At 34.2% G+C, this 18,483-nt stretch overlaps 1 protein-coding gene across 3 annotated transcripts in view; it reads right to left on the bottom strand.

The window, feature by feature from the left end:
• The window catches only part of LOC138710218 (fat-like cadherin-related tumor suppressor homolog), a 369,088-nt gene that overhangs the window by 77,301 nt on the left and 273,304 nt on the right, over nt 1–18,483 (bottom strand). For all 3 annotated transcript variants that reach the window (XM_069840878.1, XM_069840879.1, XM_069840880.1), the window contains 5 exons: nt 17,077–17,277; nt 13,358–13,552; nt 7,460–7,765; nt 4,542–4,750; nt 2,719–2,863 (listed from right to left, as the gene is read on the bottom strand). In XM_069840878.1, the coding sequence (XP_069696979.1) occupies nt 2,719–2,863; nt 4,542–4,750; nt 7,460–7,765; nt 13,358–13,552; nt 17,077–17,277 (1,056 nt within the window). The remainder of the gene's footprint in view (nt 1–2,718; nt 2,864–4,541; nt 4,751–7,459; nt 7,766–13,357; nt 13,553–17,076; nt 17,278–18,483) is intronic.

Below are 18,483 nucleotides of genomic sequence, written 5' to 3'. Positions count from 1 at the left end.
GCTGCACCGGGGTTCGAACACGCGTCCGACAGGGCACGCGGCAGACGAAACGCTGGTATGGGGAGCATCTGCATGCTGAAGGGCAGAGGCGGTGTACTACTGCGACGCGCGAGGGGAGGCTGCACGCGCAGCTGCTTCTTGCGGAGTGAAGGGGGGACGGACCCTCCCGAATCGTCTAGAGGAGTCCGTCGAAGTGGAGATATCCAGATATCCAGATAATTCGAGAGGACACCCGTAGAAATTTCTCGTAACTATGGTTTAGCTATAAAAGAAGAAACGCGAGCGAACTTGAGCAGTTTCAGTTTATTCAGCCAGTCAGTAAGTAAGCCAGAGCAAGCAAGCCAGTCTTGTGTACAGGAGTTCGACTTGAGTGTGCGTCCGCAACTGTGTCAGCATCCGAAGGCCTGAGTTCGAGTGCAGTGGACCGCAGTTGGAGGGACCTGAGTTCGAGTGCAGTGGACCGCAGTTGGAGGGACCTGAGTTCGAGTACAGTGGACTGTCTCTGAAGGTCTGTGGTTCGAGATACTGTGAACTCGAGTGACTGAGCTAGAAGAACTGAGAACTGAGAACTGACAGGTCTGATTTGTAAATAGTGCTTTGTGAACATAGTTAAAATTCAGTTCATTATTGTTCTCAATATTCCAAGTAAATTGTCATTGTCGTCCGTGGAGTGCACCAACGAATACTGTGTTACTGTGTGGAGAGCAAATCCCATTGTTGACGAGAGTGTTTAAGGTGAATTGTAAAAAGGAATTATTGTTGCTTTAAATAAAAGTTACATTGTTGAGTTGAAATAAATTTACAATATTCTTCCTTGTCACATACAGTTGTCAGCACTTCACTTATCTTCTGAATCACGGACCGCTCCTGATTTAAATATGTCATAATACCTTACGAATACAACAGTTATTATATTACACAATTACACTTAAACTGATCCAACATACTTTTATTTAAAAATTGTGTAATCGATTCGTAGGGTGCCTTATATATAATATACAATAAGGTACATTAGTTATTCCGAGAATTCCTCAACCACGAAAATCGACGGTTTTCTTTCTTTTTCTTACTTTCTTCCCATCTTCTGTATTTTCTTTGTTTTTATTTCTTTCTTTCTGATCACAGAAAGTACTGTTCCTCAAATAAATATTCAATAGATTCCTAAAAATAAGCTGCAGTACCCTACTGAAATTATTTTTTCTAACAACATTCTTGAATAATATGTAGAGCAAGCAAAGTTTTGTTCTCATCAAGAGAAATAGATTAAAATGGGGCCAGTCTATGATGATAGCCAAGAAAATCTTCATCCAAACTAACACAGCATGTAGTAGTTTAACAAACTATTGTAAAAAAACGATTAAAATATTAGATATGCAATCTTATGAAGTAAGTGAAATTCAGACTCTGCAGAAACTCAATCATGAAAACAGAATTAACTTCTGTAACTAGTATGTACAGTGTGTATTTGATGGAATTTTAATAAAAATTTAGTTTTTTTTAACAATGAATTTCAATGTATAAAACATAATTTATTTCTTTCTATAGCTGCCTAAATGACTACAATGTGTTCATAATATGTGTGTCCGCTTCATCTGCAATACTCGTAAATTTGATCATATAACACCATCTTTTGAAGTTCTTTCATGGGTCCATCTAAAGAAGTGGAGAACAGCACATTCTTTATCTGTTCTGTTTAAAATATTACACACTTCTACTCCAAAATATATGAGAACTCGTTTTGAATATCTTACAATGTTACGGAATGAACATCAAGCCTTACTATCCAATCCTCATCATCATACCTCTTTCTATTCATCCTCTTTCACCGTGTCAGTTTGTCACCTATGGAACTCCTTATCTCGTCATATCAGGGATTGTCAAACGGTTAATCAATTTAAATTAAAAATTAAGAATTACATACTTTTATATAGAATTGATTTGTCAGCGTTAGCCAATTTTTATAGGTTATTCTGTGTGTTTGTATAAATTGTCATTTAGGCCTATCATAAAGGACAATTAGGATATGAATTGTAAATCATGTCTAGTCAAATGAATGAATGAATAAATAAATAAATGTTTGTTGGAAAATCGAGGAAAGTGTTTTGAATGTCGACTGTGTCAGCAAATTAAATAACTAGAGATTTATCTTACTATGCTTCTATAATTAAATGTTTACTTTTAAAAGTTAGCAAGATTAGCAGTTATGCATTTTAGTAAGAAAATACAGCAAACATGTATTCACTGTAAAACAAGAACTCTTTCTTCTGGCAGATTATGGCTTACCAGTACTTTCCCCATGTGCACATCAATAGCTATAGTCAATGGATGGAGTCAAGCAATTTCCTACAAATTATGTCTACAATTTCGTATATAGTACAGAGATCACTTGGCAAGTTGTACTATCATTTGAAAATGATTGTGCTTATGATATTTTAATAATATGCCAAGAATGTTTCAAATACAGAGAAGGAAACAAAAATAAACAACTTTACTGCAAGGAAAATATAAATTATATACCAAACTATGACATTTCAATTGATGTATTACATATTCTATAATTTTCATTAGCTTAAATGTCTTATTAGGAACTAATTTTACAAACAAATTATAAAAAATCCTGTGTTAATTTTTCTTTCATTCTTTAATGCTAGAAACATATATAGGGCCTAATATAATAATTAACACATATAAAACCATCCAGTAGGACAGTATTTTTACCCCAAGGCACTGCACTTTTGAGCAAGAAGATTCCACCAGTGTGACGATTAATCCCAAACAGTTCTTTAACTCCGGACGACTGATTTTCGTAAATGGAATATTCTATCTCGGCTGCCATGTCATCATCAACATCTACAGCTTTAACCTGTCACAAAGAACACAAAATAATTAGTACCATAATACAGCATCAGAGGAAACTGAATAAACATTGAAGTTAACACAGAAAAAATTTATATTTCATCATCATCATCATCAAACTGCAAACTAACTCTTTAGGTTTCCTATCAAAACTAATATTATTGATTATAGAATTTGTGTCTAAGTCGATCAAAATTTTTTTCTTTCTTTAGATCAGTTTGTTATTGTTGTTATTATTGTCTTCGTTGTTGTACGAGGAATTTTGATTACCTCAATTTTTCCCCAGCAAATAGGGTTTATGCATCTTCTGGGTCATTCTTGCAATTCCAATTTTGAAAATATACTATTTCCATGTAAATATCGTTCTCATTTACTTCATTTACCATTATACTACTATATAATTTCTACTATGTTTCCCCTGTGATTTTTCTTTTAAGGTTCAACTTTGTGAGTATACTAGTTAACTGTAGAATTCCACCTGTGTAACATCCCTTTAGTTGATAATTCAAACTTGAATGTCACACAATAGTACTGCTTTTAAATTATGACAAATTTTAAATTATGCAATCGCAATTATAGATGATGAAGTTACTTTTTTTTTTAGTGCAGAACACTATAAAGTAACATTGTCATAACTTGTATAAAAAACTGGCAGAATTAAAAAGTCTATGCTGTCTTGAAATTCATCTTTCAGCACTTAAGGATTTTGTGCAAATATATTTTTTTCATCTGTTTTTAACACAAGCTGCAGAAGTACTCGTAAACGATATTCACTAACTGGAAAATAAGGAACTCCCTAGCAAGGTATTGGTAATGGAGGTGCAGTGAAACAACAGGAGGAATATGGTAGTACATCGAGAAAGTAATCTTAGTAATGAAAGAATAACTGAGGTTATGTCACTATGCAAATGTAGGCTATATGCAGGATCACTTACTTACTTATAAATGGCTTTTAAGGAATCTGGAGGTTCAGAATCACCCTCACAAAAGCCCACCATCAGTCCCTATCTTGAGCAAGATTAATCCAGTCTCTACCATCACATCCCACCTCCCTCAAATCCATTTTTATATTATCTTGCCATCTATGTTTCGGTCTTCCCAAAGGTTTTTTTCCCTCTGGCCTTCCAACTAACACTCTATATGCATTTGTGAATTCGTCCATACATACTACATGCCCTGTCCATCTCAAACGTCTGGATTTAATATTCCTAATTATGTCAGGTGATGAATACAGTATAATGTGTGTAGTTCTACGTTGTGCAACTTTCTCCATTCTCCTGTAAATTCATCTCTCTTAGCCCCAAATATTTTCCTTAAACACCTTATTCTCGAACACCCTTAACCTCTGTTCCTCTCTCAAAGTGAGAGTCCAAGTTTCACAAACATACAAAACAACCGGTAATATAACTGTTTTATAAGTTCTAATTTTCAGATTTTTTGAGAGGAGACTGGATGACAAAAGCTTGTCAACTGAATAATAACAGGCATTTCCCATATTTATTCTGCATTTAATTTCCTCCCGAGTGTCATTTATATTTGTTACCGTTGCTCCAAGATATTTGAACTTTTCCACCTTTTCAAAGAATAAGTTTCCAATTTCTATATTTCCATTTCGTACTAGGCTACAGAAATAAAAATCAGATTATTAGATAACGACTAATTTGAAATAAGTATTAATTATTTACCTTAAGAAATCCTGAATGTGTGGTAAGGTTGCTTTGGATAGTGGCCTTATATTCACGAAGCAAGAATATTGGTGGATTGTCGTTCTCATCTGCAACTTTGACTCTAACCATGATGAATCCAGATCTTCCACCTCCATCCGTTGCCATCACAAGAATTTCATATAGCTTTTGAGCCTCACGATCCAATTTCTTCTTCGTTGTTATCTCTCCTACAATTAAGTTTACTATGTATGAAATTTAAGTATACATCTTGATTACACAACTTTTAACACTGTATCACTTCGGAATATGTATGGTAAGACTTTCCTGTGTTAAATTTCAATGTAGGCCTACCTCGTTTACATATTTCGACCTATTTATGGGTGATCTTCAGAACTGGTCGTCGTTGGTCTTGGCGCCACTTGTTCTGTTGAATCTACACTATACCACAGGAAAAACCCAACAGGAAACAGAACAAGTGGCGCCAAGACAAACAACGACCATTCTGAAGATGACCCATAAATAGGTCGAAACATGTAAACGAGGTACGTTGAAATTTAACACAGGAAAGTCTTACCATACATATTCCGAAATTTAAGTATAAAACTTCGAATACTGCAATGCAATTATCATCATAATTAAACTATTGTTTTTTTCACTTTTACAATCAATTCTTTCACTTTTATACGAAAATAATGATAAAATAATGCATTACGAAGAAATTGAAATAACTATTTACTAACCAAGGATTTATCAAATTATCCACGATCATTTTGTTATAGGTATAAAATTCTCATTGCTGAACTTCTCTACATGCCTTAACTTCTATGCCAGGAACATATAACACAATAACAATGAAATTTTGAATCATACCTGTCGATCACTAGCTTCTTAATTCGCCCAGTAGCCGAAATTTCATTAACCTAATAATTAGTAAATATAATATAGTAAAATTTAAAGTGCTAGAGAATTTCCAGCATTAATTGTTCTTGAGTAAACTCTTTCTCGCTTAAAGATACATGATGCAGTGAATTCGTGGCATTGAATAGCTAATATCGAAATCAAAATTAGTATCAGTACTAGTAATAGCACTGAACCTGAGTAATCTTAATATAGACACTAATAGTGATCATAGAAACAGTTCGAAATACTATTTGTTAACAACTGGAATTTCTTAACATTACTTTAAGAAGTTGTCACTGTCAGGTCTCCTTAATCTGTCCTCATATACCATAAAGCAATGAGAGAACAAGAGATCGCCATTTTTTTCAGTCTCTCTCTAAATCGCTTTTTACCCTTTCATATCATAACCCCTTCAATGTATAGATGCCTTTATACCTTCCCCTCATGTTTTACAGAGTCATCTTCAGGGTCCACACGCTAAATGACCTAAGATGTTGATAAAGCGTCGTAAAATAACCTACTAAAATAAAAAATAAAAAATCTTCGGGGTCATCTGCCCTACACCCTTACTTCAAAGAAGTCTCTTGGGGTCCATCCTCAGCACATGACCGAATCATAGTACCGGTAACCCATTACACATATCAAAGTGGTTATTTACTGTTCCCAAATCAAAGCATCAATTAGTTGGCTCTGTTTCATGTGTACCGCATATCTTTCTCAACCCACATATCGTCGGTTTCTTGGTAAAAGTAACCAAGTCACATTCCAAGGCTTCCAAGCATTATGAAAATTTAAGACATAATTTTATATTAAAAACTAATAATATAGCACATTTACCTTCAAAATAACTTATTGCTAACATCTAAAGAAGTACAGTTACCTTTGGATGGATCATTAAACCTTTAAATGGCCCTTTTCCAACAATTTTGCATTTTGGACTTGGTCACTTTTACCAAGAAGCCAACGATATCACAAATAACTATCTAAGTTTCATTCCTACTTGTAAATACAATATTTTACTTCAAATTGTTCCTTCTGCAACAGTATAATCTATCAATACTTAAATTTACACCTACTAGTTTGACCTATTGTGCACCCCATCCATAAGGATTAAACAAGCAATATAAAGGCAAGTATAAGTTTGCATAAATTGAGTCTAGTCCTGCAAAACAGCTCTTGGTAACAGATCCAACAGATAGATTTCCCCATTCCTCTTTCCCTTAAGATGAAGCCAAAATGTAGTTCCGAAATGTTGGATCTCTCTACATATGGAACACGGTGCAAATGCCTAAAAACCTCGCACCACGTTGCTCATCAATGAATTATTCATCATGAAAGTCTCAAATCATACCGACACTTATTTAGTTTAATTCCATTAAAATCCTTAAGAACTAGAAAGTAATTTGAAACATATTTATATCTGACTTTGGCTGGGTTGAGAAGAAACTGCCTTTTGAAGAATGCACTGGAAGGAATGGTGAATGGGAGAAGAGTTCGGGGCAGAAGAAGATATCAGATGATAGATTACATTAAGATATACGGTATGGATCATATGCAGAGACTAAGAGGAAGGCAGAAAATAGAAAAGACTGGAGAATACTGAGTTTAATACTGAGTTTACAGTGCCCTTGGGCAGAACATTATGACTGCATTCACTGAGTCAGGATATGTAGTCCAGGCAAGTTTACTCTTCCTCATGACTTGTAGGCGACAGAGACCTTTCATTATATTTGTCTTAGCATTTACACTCCTATTTACTAAGAAAAGGAATTTATTGACGTCAGTCCCGAAATGGAAACTATCAACAGAAAGTCAGTTCCTAATTTGGGACAAGGCATGCAGAAAAGAAGTAAATATTAATAATTACTCCACGTAACATTAATCTCAGCTACTGAGATAGAAAACAAAATTATATATACATTAATGGAATAAGTTTGTTACTTCATTTCAGTTCAAAATTTAAAATAAATCTGTACATTCCTAAATAATAATACAGTGTTATTAAAGGATATGAAGAAAACATATATTTTCATTACCTGATTTCTTGTCTATTTCAAATGTCTCTCTCAATAGCTCAGAAGGAATGGAGTATGTAATATCACCATAAATGTCGAAGTCTTTATCGTGTGCAGTAACTCTTGTTACTACAGTACCACGAGGCTGATTCTCTGTGACTTTTACATCGATCTGAAGTTTAGGGAAAACTGGATTGTTGCGATTAGCAGGAAGAATTTCTATCTTGACTCTCGTAAAACTGGTGTATACGCCATCAGTAACAGAAATGTTGAGTATGTTCACCTTCTGCTCTGCGAAGTTTTGCATGTTGATCAGAGTGATGATTCCTGTAATAATGAATAATAATCACTGCCAAAGTCTGCAATTCTAAGACAAGTAACCTATAAACACTTCACAAATTTACAACTCGTCTCCATTCAAGCTAATTTGTACAAGTAGCCAACAATAGTTATTTATGGTACTTGTGAGGTAAGTGCATCTTTATTGCGTGAGTGGAAAGATTTAAGCACGAGGCGTCAGCACAATAAAGATCACGCTCATAAGTAGCATACGTAAATTTATCCATGAACATAACGAAAAATTCTATTTTATAAAAGAAAATATGTTGAAAATAAGTCCTCATATAATCACATATTATGACATGGATTTTAGAATTGTTACGTGTACTAGGTTGTTGTTGTTGTTGTTGTTTTCTAATGCCAGGCGTTTGACAATAAAGTCATTTGACCTCTTGCACTCCAATATTTTTCAAAGATATTATCATGGCCAGCCACTGAAGCACAGATTTTGAGGTGTTCCGAATCCATTTCTTGGTTTGAGTTGCACAAACGTGTACTAGGTAGGTTATGATGTAGGAGGCCATGATTAGTGAAGAATGGTATCTAAGCCGTTTGATAAATAACAAATTATAATTAATTATATAATTTTAATATATATATTTTTTTCATTTTAAACGTGTATTTTCGTCTTTTTGAAGTTTCAGGGATTATTTAGAAGAGTTCACGGGACTAATGTGATTAAAATAATTAATAATTCACATTTTCCTTCTGTAAACTTAAGAGGAATATTAAAACGTAATTAATCATCGTGTCTGTTTAGCTCTGATGACTAACGCGTGTTGTTATAAAAGCCTATAAACCCAACTTCGCAGGTTCAAGTCTCCTCGCATCCCAAAAGATAAACTATTACAAAATTAAAAAAAAAATACTTATTAGATATGGAGGCAATGCACAAATTACGACGTAGTAGATAGAGAAAAGAGAAGGAGATTGAGTATATGTATATTTAAGAAATGGTAATAAAGAAGTAGAGGTAGTGACATCTAGTAACTAAGGGTGCTATTCATAGACATTTCGCAGCACGCGCTACGAGCGTACTCAGCTACCCCCGGCTATCCACTGGTTACTAGTACAGAATTCAAATCATATCCTATCGCTAACATTGGTTTATGAATACGAAAAACGCTGATCATCCACCAGAAGCCCGCGCTAAAATGTCTATGAATACAGCCCTAATATATTAACTTCTTGAGTAATGGTTGAATGGAAAAGTACTAGGAAAATACTAATGAACTGAGAGATAAAGTTCAAGCTGTGAGGTAAAGTCTTTATCTCACTAGTGGAATAAAGTAATGTTGAATAAAAGCCTACTTTACAAACGCAAAAGTATTTAATGAAATCATGTTTTTCGTTATGGTCATGGATAAAAATTATTTATCTCACTGTAACGAGGATTTGGATTTTGAATCGTTTGCTCAGCTACTTTACTAAGTCAACATAATTGACATAACAGTCCAAATAATACAACACAACTGACACAACAATGTAGACGACATTTTCAAATCTTGAGCAATAGGCTACAAGTATGAGGATGGAACTTGTAAATAGTTAAGAGACATCATAGAAATTTAATCTCACACAACTGCAGAGACCGAAATTTTCTTTACAATGCAATCACTGTGAAAGTCTGAAATCTCATATTTCTAATATAAGTTATTTTCTGACATCTTCTCTGCATTGTACTCAGTTACACGATTGTCACAATTCAGCCAAATCTGTCAATAAATAACAAACAAATATTGGAAGTGGAATTATGATACTTTTCCCTTCTAGTTTTTATGATATAGGTATTTATTTATTTCATTTTCATTCCATTTCACTTATCATGTTTCATAGATCTTACATCAGCATTGTAACTTTGAGATATGGCAGAAGTAAAGAATTATATGAAAATATACAATCCATAGGAAAGATTAATTCAATTCACAAGCATAAACAGTTCGTCAGTTGAGTAGAAGGTATGAATATGGAAACATTTTATTAATTTTATTATTCTGTTCTAAAATTTTTGTCTTGGCTTTTCAAGGCTTCAAGATAATTAAGCAGTACACTGAAGACTGTAATACATGAATAGTGAACTTCTTTTTTATAATAGCTGATATTAACAGAAGGTAGATGGAGATCTGATACGTGTCTTCTATGAAAACTATGAATTTCTGATTAGTACTAAAAATATCTTGATTTTGAATGTAAGATATCATCAGAGAAAGAATGAATACACAAGGTAAGATCAATATTTCTAAATTTTGGACAATCGTTTTATATGATACTAGCATCCTTTTATGCACACCTATTGTTATTCTTAGGACTTCTTTTGTAAAACTAAAATATATCTATGCACACCTATTGTTATTCTTAGACCTTCCTTTGTAAAACTAAAATATATCTAGGTTCAGATGAGTTAGTCCAGAATATTAATCCATATTTCATGCAAAGCAAGCCAATGTAACAGGAGCTTGCATTGCCAATAGTAGATTATAAAAATCTTAATGCATAGCAGGCAGAGCTCAATTTAGAATACACAATATACTATGTGTGCATATGCATGTGTGTTTTCCAGGTCAAGCGATTATCCAACTCCAAATCAAGAAACTTTGTTATTATAGATTCTTTGATAACAACTCCACTTCATCTAACAAGCCCTATTGTAAAAAACCTTAGCACCATTATGTGCATTAAATTTGATTACACTGGTTTTATCAGCATTAAGTGCTAGTTTCCTTACACTAAATCAATCATTCATTAGCTTTAACACTGTATTAGAAGTGTTTATAAAGTGATGATATTGTTTACTAGAGATAATCACCGCTGCTAGCTATTGATGCTGCTCTTCAGTGTGTTACTCAAATTTCTGAAAAATCTATTTGCATACTTACCGACTCCAAGGGGGCTATATTTAATATAATTAAATATGTACCAAACTTATATGCACATAGAATTATTCCAATTCAGAAACAACTACGTAAACTAAAAGAACTCCAAAGGGAAATAACATTTCAATGGATAGTTAGTCATTGTGGTATACCTGGAAACGAGAAAGTCGATAATATTGCAAAACAGGCAACATATTTGCAACCAAGACCTCTTTAAGTGATATCTCTATCCAGTGCTTTTGCTTCAGTAAAGTCTCATTTTACAAACCTATGGATCAACAATTGGCTCTCTTCTGACAAAGGAAAAATTCTACAGTCTGTACAAAAGAAACCAAATGACCTGGAAATGTACAAAAATTTGCTCGGACTTGTTCAAACATTTTTAACAAGAACCAGAACAGGTCACATTGTCACTCAATTGTACCTACACCGATTTCACATTTCTGATAATCCTACTTGTCTGTGATGTAATAATCATGATGAAGATCTGGAACACATTCTTCTATACTGTCCATCCATAAACCACAAAAGAAGTAAATTAAAATCAGCAGTACCGGTTGCAGAAGACACAGCCCTGCAGTATATATTGACTACACCCCACCTCTGGCTACTAGCAACAGTCAACTATAATGAACGCCGATCAAAATACTCCTCATTTCTCGTAGAAAACAACAACTGAATAGACTACAGTGGACTATAGTGGACTTTATGTTGTCGACAAACAGCTGGATACATTAAGAAGATTGATTTGATAATCACTGCTAGTATCATCTTAAAATAAAATTATCTGGGACAAAAATATTTAATTAATTAGAGGGACTCAACACTTGTGTCCTACCAGTGCTGCTACATGGATGACAAATTTGGTCCCTTACAGAAAGACAGCAGAAAAACAGAGAAGCATGCCAAACAAGAATGAAAAGGAAGATATTAAATATAACGCTGAGAGACAGGATCTCCAATAAGAAGCTCCAAGAATTAACAGCTCCAGAGTAGATCGGGCAACGGGCTGCAACCATAAAGTGGAAGTGGGGAGGACATGTGGCGAGACAACAACAGGACAGATGGGAACAAACAACCACCATGTGGCATACAGACAAGAGGACCTAAGGCAGGCCACGAAGAAGATGGGTAGACTCCTTCAAACAACTAGTAGAATCTCAACATTCTAGTTTTGCTTGGTGTAGAAGTGCTTGAAAGGAATTAGGACACAAATTTAAAAATGACAGAAAATATTGTGTAGGCCTATAGCTCAACTGATTAATTGTTTAGGCTTGTAAATTGAATTAATTTGCTTGCTGTGTATTACATATTTTTATATAGCTCAACTGATGAATTGTTTATTCTTGTAAATTGAATTAATATGCTTGCTATGTATTGTAAATTTTTATATAACTGAACTGATTAATTGTTTATGCCTGTAAATTGAATTAATCTGCTTGCTGTGTTTTGTATATATTTGTGTAGCTAAACTAATGAAACTGCTTGCTATATATTGTATATTGTGACAGCGACGTGAGATTCGAACTCACGACCAGCGTCCCGCAAGAGAGCAGGTCGCGCGTGAGTCGACACGGGCTCCACGGAGCACTGGGGGACGGCGCGTGGCGGGGAGAGGAGAGAGGAGGTTGCGACACGCTGTTCCGCGGTAGAGAGGGGAAAGTAAAGCAGCTGGTGACTGAGGAGAAAGATCCAGAGAAGTCTGGATATCCGTTATCTTCTAGGCATCTGTCGACCGACCACGAACTCTCGAGAAACTATGGCTTAGTTATAAATACAACGCGCAAGTGAACGCGAGTCATTCAGCCCGTCAGTAAGCCAGTGTTGTTAAAGTCAGTGGAGAGCAAGCCAGACAGTCTTGTGTAGCAGTGAAGCCAGCTTCGAGACCAGAGCGTGACTTGAGTTGTGTCCGTAACTGTGGAGCCTGAAGCCCGGAGTTCGAGTGCAGTGGACCGCAGTTGGGGGACCTGAGTTCGAAGTGCAGCGGATCGTCTCTGAAGGTCTGGGGTTCGAGATTCTGTGAACGCGTGTGACTGAGCTAGAAGAATTAGCCAAGACAAACGAGCTGTGAACTGAGAACTGACAGTTCTGTGTTGTAAATAGTGCTTTGTGAATATTAGTTAAGATTAACAGTTCATTGTTGTTAACAGTCCAAGTAAATTGTCATTGTCGTTTGTGGAGTGCAATAACGAACGCTGTGTTGCTGTGCAGAGAGCAAATCCCATTGTTGACGGGAGTGAAATTAAATTGTAGAGAGTGATAATTATTGTTGAGGTAATAAAATTACATTGTTGTTCAGTAATAAAAATTTACAATATTTTCGCAGAGCCACTAGCTTAGCTCAGTCGGCAGACTTGCTTGCCTGCTGATCTGGAGCTGCACTTAGGCTTGAGCTACATTCCCACTTGAGCTGACCTGTTTGAACTTTTTTCCGAGGTTTTTCACAACCATAAGACAAATGTGAGATAATCTATGGCGAATCTTCGGTTTCATCTCAACTCATCTCGCCAAAAAATTGTATAATTCTTGACTTGGTCCACATCTTAAAGCTTTAATGCTAATGTAAGATCTATGGAATACAATAATTGAAATGAAAAAAAGGCTTAAAACCCCTCCCAATGGACATCACATTCACTCTACTACACACAGTGCCATTCTAAACTTTTAGTTCCTAAACATCTGATCCCTAAATTTATAACAAACTTACCTGTAGTAGGATCAATGGAGAAAGTCTGCTGCTCATTTCCACCAACAATGGTGTACACAAGTTTCTCATGGTCCACATAATCAGGGTCGCTTGCTGTCACAACAGTTACAAACTGACCTCTGTGTGCATGTTCTGACAAGAAGCACGTGTATGAAGGTTGTTCAAATTTTGGTGGATTGTCATTCATATCCAAAACTGCGAACAAAACAATCATGATATTTCAAGTGCTTCATTTCTATTAGTCAACATGCACCAAGAAATGGAATACTGTCACATATTCTAATTTCCTCAGTAAGGTTAAGATAATCATTGCCAGAAATTAAAGGAAGGTTATGTACACTGTAGCTATTGTTTCTCAACTATTTATTAGAAAATAAAATCGATATTAACTTTATTAAATTACGTGCTCAGCACTTAACAATGACAAAAAGAAAATCTTCAGAACAGAACAAAATCCGTTCAATAGCTTAGGAGAAATCCCTGTACACAGATAGAAAAAGAGGTAGGTATGCCAAAAATCACTTTTTCGATATAAAGATGTTAAGAATGTGTATCTTCATTAAATTATTATGAACTTTTTGCATCATAACAATACTTCATTTTTATACTTCGTATAACGAGAAAGTAAAAGCTGCTTTCATTAAACAAAATAAATACAATTTGAAGTTAGTCAACGCATGATCAAAAGTATGAGAGAAAATTTTTCAATTTGCTGGGGTGAAGTTATCTGGATCTCCTAGAATATATGGTTCTTTTAGTGATAATATTACTAGTAATGCAATTAGGATTATGAATCCTACAACATCCTTAATGGTAAAATATGGGTGGAATGGAATTTTATCAATATTTCTATTTAATCTAGAATATATGGTTCTTTTAGTGATAATATTACTAGTAATGCAATTAGGATTATGAATCCTACAACATCCTTAATGGTAAAATGTGGGTGGAATGGAATTTTATCAATATTTCTATTTAATCTAGAATATATGGTTCTTTTAGTGATAATATTACTAGTAATGCAATTAGGATTATGAATCCTACAACATCCTTAATGGTAAAATGTGGGTGGAATGGAATTTTATCAATATTTCTATTTAACCTAGAATATATGGTTCTTTTAGTGATAATATTACTAGTAATGCAATTAGGATTATGAATCCTACAACATCCTTAATGGTAAAATATGATTATACTGATCGCTGCAGCAGTACAGAATTCTGCTTGAGATGGAACATTTATTAATGCTTTATTAGGCTGGCAGCATACTGCACAGGACATCCTGTCTCAGATAGGACAATTATTTCTTCTTGGACCATCCAATACCAGACAAGACTATTTGGGTCTGTCTAGCACTGTCTCAGATGGTCTCCAAAAGAATTTCGTCATGACACAAGGTACGTAATTGGTTTTCCCATGCACTGCTACTCTCAATAATTATTATTGTGACGTGATAGCAATCGACGACGAAATCATAGCAATGATATATTATTTTATGTGCTCAGAACAAGAAAATCACATAAATATAAGGTTATGAAATATATTCATTTAAAATTTTCAATCATATTACTTATCATCCTTATTGCAAATTAACATTTGCTACAATTTACTAAAAGAAAAGTATAAACGTTTTCGCCTCTATGGCATTATCAAATACATAATTGTTTAACGATATCAAAGATAAGTACAATGTAGAATGTATTCACTTTTGTAATGAAATATTAATTTATATATTGTGTAACAGTATATTATATGTAATAATAGTTTAATATAGTTATAGGGAATATGTTGATTTCAGATAATTTGCATTTTAATTGACTTATTTTCCAAAATTGTACGTGACATAGTGTATGTATACATAGAACTCATGTTACAATATTTTGTTATATGTGTTAGTTAACACTGTTAAAAATTAATTTAAAATTGATAAAATATAAAATATCGTCATAATATGTTAAAATCTTATACAGTTTTAAATTTCATATGAAATACATTATTGATGTTGTGATTGTGCATGAATATTTGTGATTTATGATGACGTGTGTTTGTATAGACATATAATCCAATTATGTTTTAACTTACATTAAAACATATTGGATTATATGTATATACAAACACATATAACCCATGGCTTTACTTCTTACTGTTACACAATATATAAATTATTTAAAAAAGTGTATCTAATGCTCTGGATTTAATAATGAAGTCATCATACTTTTTGCTTCCCAATATTTTTGGGATGCAACATTTTCATGAGCTGAGTTTAACAATTTTCTTGAAGGATACCATGTTTTTAAGAGTTGGCGGTTGTACTGTCCTTTCTCAACCCCCTATATGAAAGGAGGACCACACCTGTCTTTGGTCAGCAGGTCCTTCGGACCTAGCTGGGACGACTTACTTGAATCCACCGACCGTTCCCACCTCTGCCTCCTGTGGGACGCATCTTTATGCCATGACAGGCTAGCATAGATAATTACCTGTTGATCATTTCTCTCCTACCACTCATTTCTGAAAGGCATTCCCCGATCCGCCACCTGAGGACGCGCCCTCTGTGAATACATTCTACATTGTACTTATGTTAGATATCGTTGAACAATTTTGTATCTAATGATGCCATACAGGCGAAAACGTTTATACTTTTCTTTTAGTAATATGTTGTAGCAAATGTTAATTTGCAATAAGAATGATAAGTCATATGATTGAAAATTGTAAATATATTTCATAATCTTGCAATTGGCTTATCGGAAAACCAAAAATGAATTGTAAAATACTTAAATATAAATTGTACAATTCATCCTCTGAACCAAAAAAATTAATGTACCGTACCGATACCTGATTTTTATAAATGCATTAATTCCTTTCGCAATTTCTTCCCATAATATCTGCTAGGTTCTTCTTATGCTGTTTCTTTCAATATTATAATAAAAAAGTGGGGGTTTTGCATGCAAACAAATAATACGTCTATCTGATTCTTCATCCACATTAAATTCAATTGGAAAATACTCGTAAATACAATGTACGAATAAAATTATATACCACTGAATATAATCCATACTGGACATTGAGCAAATCAGATGACTGAGTCAGCAAACAATAGACGAAACTTCAGTTGACATCAGCCTTTTTTTCGAGACCATCTGGGACGATCCTTGGGTGACCATGATGAATGTCCTGTCTATGCAGTATGTTGCAGTCTCATAACAATGTATGTAATCATCGTCACATCAGACGGTCTGAGACAAAATATCCGATGCAATATGCTGCTGGCCTTAGGCGAAATCGAATAGCATGTTAATAAAATAATTGACTTCCGAATGAAGATTATCTATAGCAAAGTTCAATTTCAAAGTCGGCTAGAAGCTATCAGTACATTTTGTCTGGGGACCTCTCATTTATGGACATGATTTTATTGCATGCCATACATTTATGACAAAAGATGCTCAGTTTTATTTTCCTTTGGGAGGAAGCCAGGCTAAGGAGATTTTTATCACCCTCAAATATCCATTTCTGTCAGCCACAGTTGAACCTCAGATTTAATAGAAACACGGTAACAACTCGAATAGTGAGGACGTTTTCGAATAGTGAGGACGTTGAATTTATTATCAGAATTTTATAATTAATTTTTTGTTATGGACGTGAATTCAGAATTAATATTTTAATTTTAAAGACTCTCTTCTTTTTAAAGATGAACATTTGAAATACGAAGTTTGGACACATACCTGAGACCCAAACATGAGCAGTGCTGGACAGACTGGGCACTCCTCCATCTATAGCAACAACAGTGAAATGATGTGAATCATGAAGCTCATGATCGAGTGATCTCTTCAAGTAAATAGATCCATCTTCTGGGTCGATATGAAAGTACTCAGATGAATTACTTGCATCACTCTGGATCTCATAACGCACTTTTTGATTAGTACCTTGGAAAGAGACAAGAAATGCCATTATTATCATTATAAAATGATAAATATAGAAGTTTTATAGATTTAAAATAAATACACTTACCACTAAGTACATTAACTGAATGAACTCCAGCAATATTCTAACTGGAATCAATTAACCAAGAAAGACTGGAATATATCATAAACATTACTTTTGTTATTACACAGACTCAAAACTTTACTTCGGAAAACGTATTATGTGTCTTTCTCGTGTTAAATTTTACATTATCTCGTTAACAGGCTGAAACATGTTAACGAGGTAATGTAAAATTTAACACGAGAAAGACACATAATACGTTTTCCGAACAGGCTGAAACATGTTAACGAGGTAACGTAAAATTTAACACGAGAAAGACACATAATTCATTTTCCGAAGTAATATAGTGTTAAAAGTTGTGTAATCAAGAAGTATCAAAACATTACAATTTGAAAAATTAAATTTTAAATTAGCTCCTTTACATTACTAGTGCAATGACCCTCACTACCTATACATATCAATAAACAATTACAAGATTCTTTAGACTGTTTTCATAGCATTACATGTACAGTAGTGGCAAAAAAATCGGACCGACCCTTGTAGCTGATACAAAAGAATCCTGTGCTGTGTATTGTGCCAAACTGTGGTAATTTCAATATGGACAGTGAAGCCAGTGAATGTAAAAATACGCAGTTATCTTTGTTGAATAAAGGTATAAATGTAATATTGATGCCAGATGAAAATAAAACTCTCAAAGTTTTTTCGTCTGTAAATTTGAGGCACTGGGCAAGAATCGAACAAATGCAATAAATTTCATTGTTACAATTAATTATACAAGATGGATGTGTTTTGTGGCTAGCAAAATTTGAATCTGTGACTCTGAAATCAGCTATAACGGTCGGTCCGGTTTTTTTGCCACTACTGTACATGTTTCATAATACTTCTGTGTTCATATTTTGATTCCTTTTTCAGTGAAGAAGAGAAAAAGAATCTTCTATGTTTGTATCCCAGCTTAAAATAATAGTAATTTACTACGAGTAGAAAAGAAATGGGTTAGGAATAGAAAAATGGCGTGCTGAATAATACGTGGGGTGTAACTTTAATACTGGCAACACTGCTGTAAAAGCAAAACGAGACGGAGTTAATTGTTGTCACTTTTACCACATGTTAGTCTATGTCTGCCCTCCTCCCCCCTAAAAGGACTCTTC

Source organism: Periplaneta americana, chromosome 12 (assembly GCF_040183065.1).
Source record: "Periplaneta americana isolate PAMFEO1 chromosome 12, P.americana_PAMFEO1_priV1, whole genome shotgun sequence".
Taxonomy (NCBI): Eukaryota; Metazoa; Arthropoda; class Insecta; order Blattodea; family Blattidae; genus Periplaneta; species Periplaneta americana.
The sequence above is the reverse complement of the archived record's forward strand: the minus strand, read 5'-3'. Positions and strand labels throughout refer to the sequence as shown.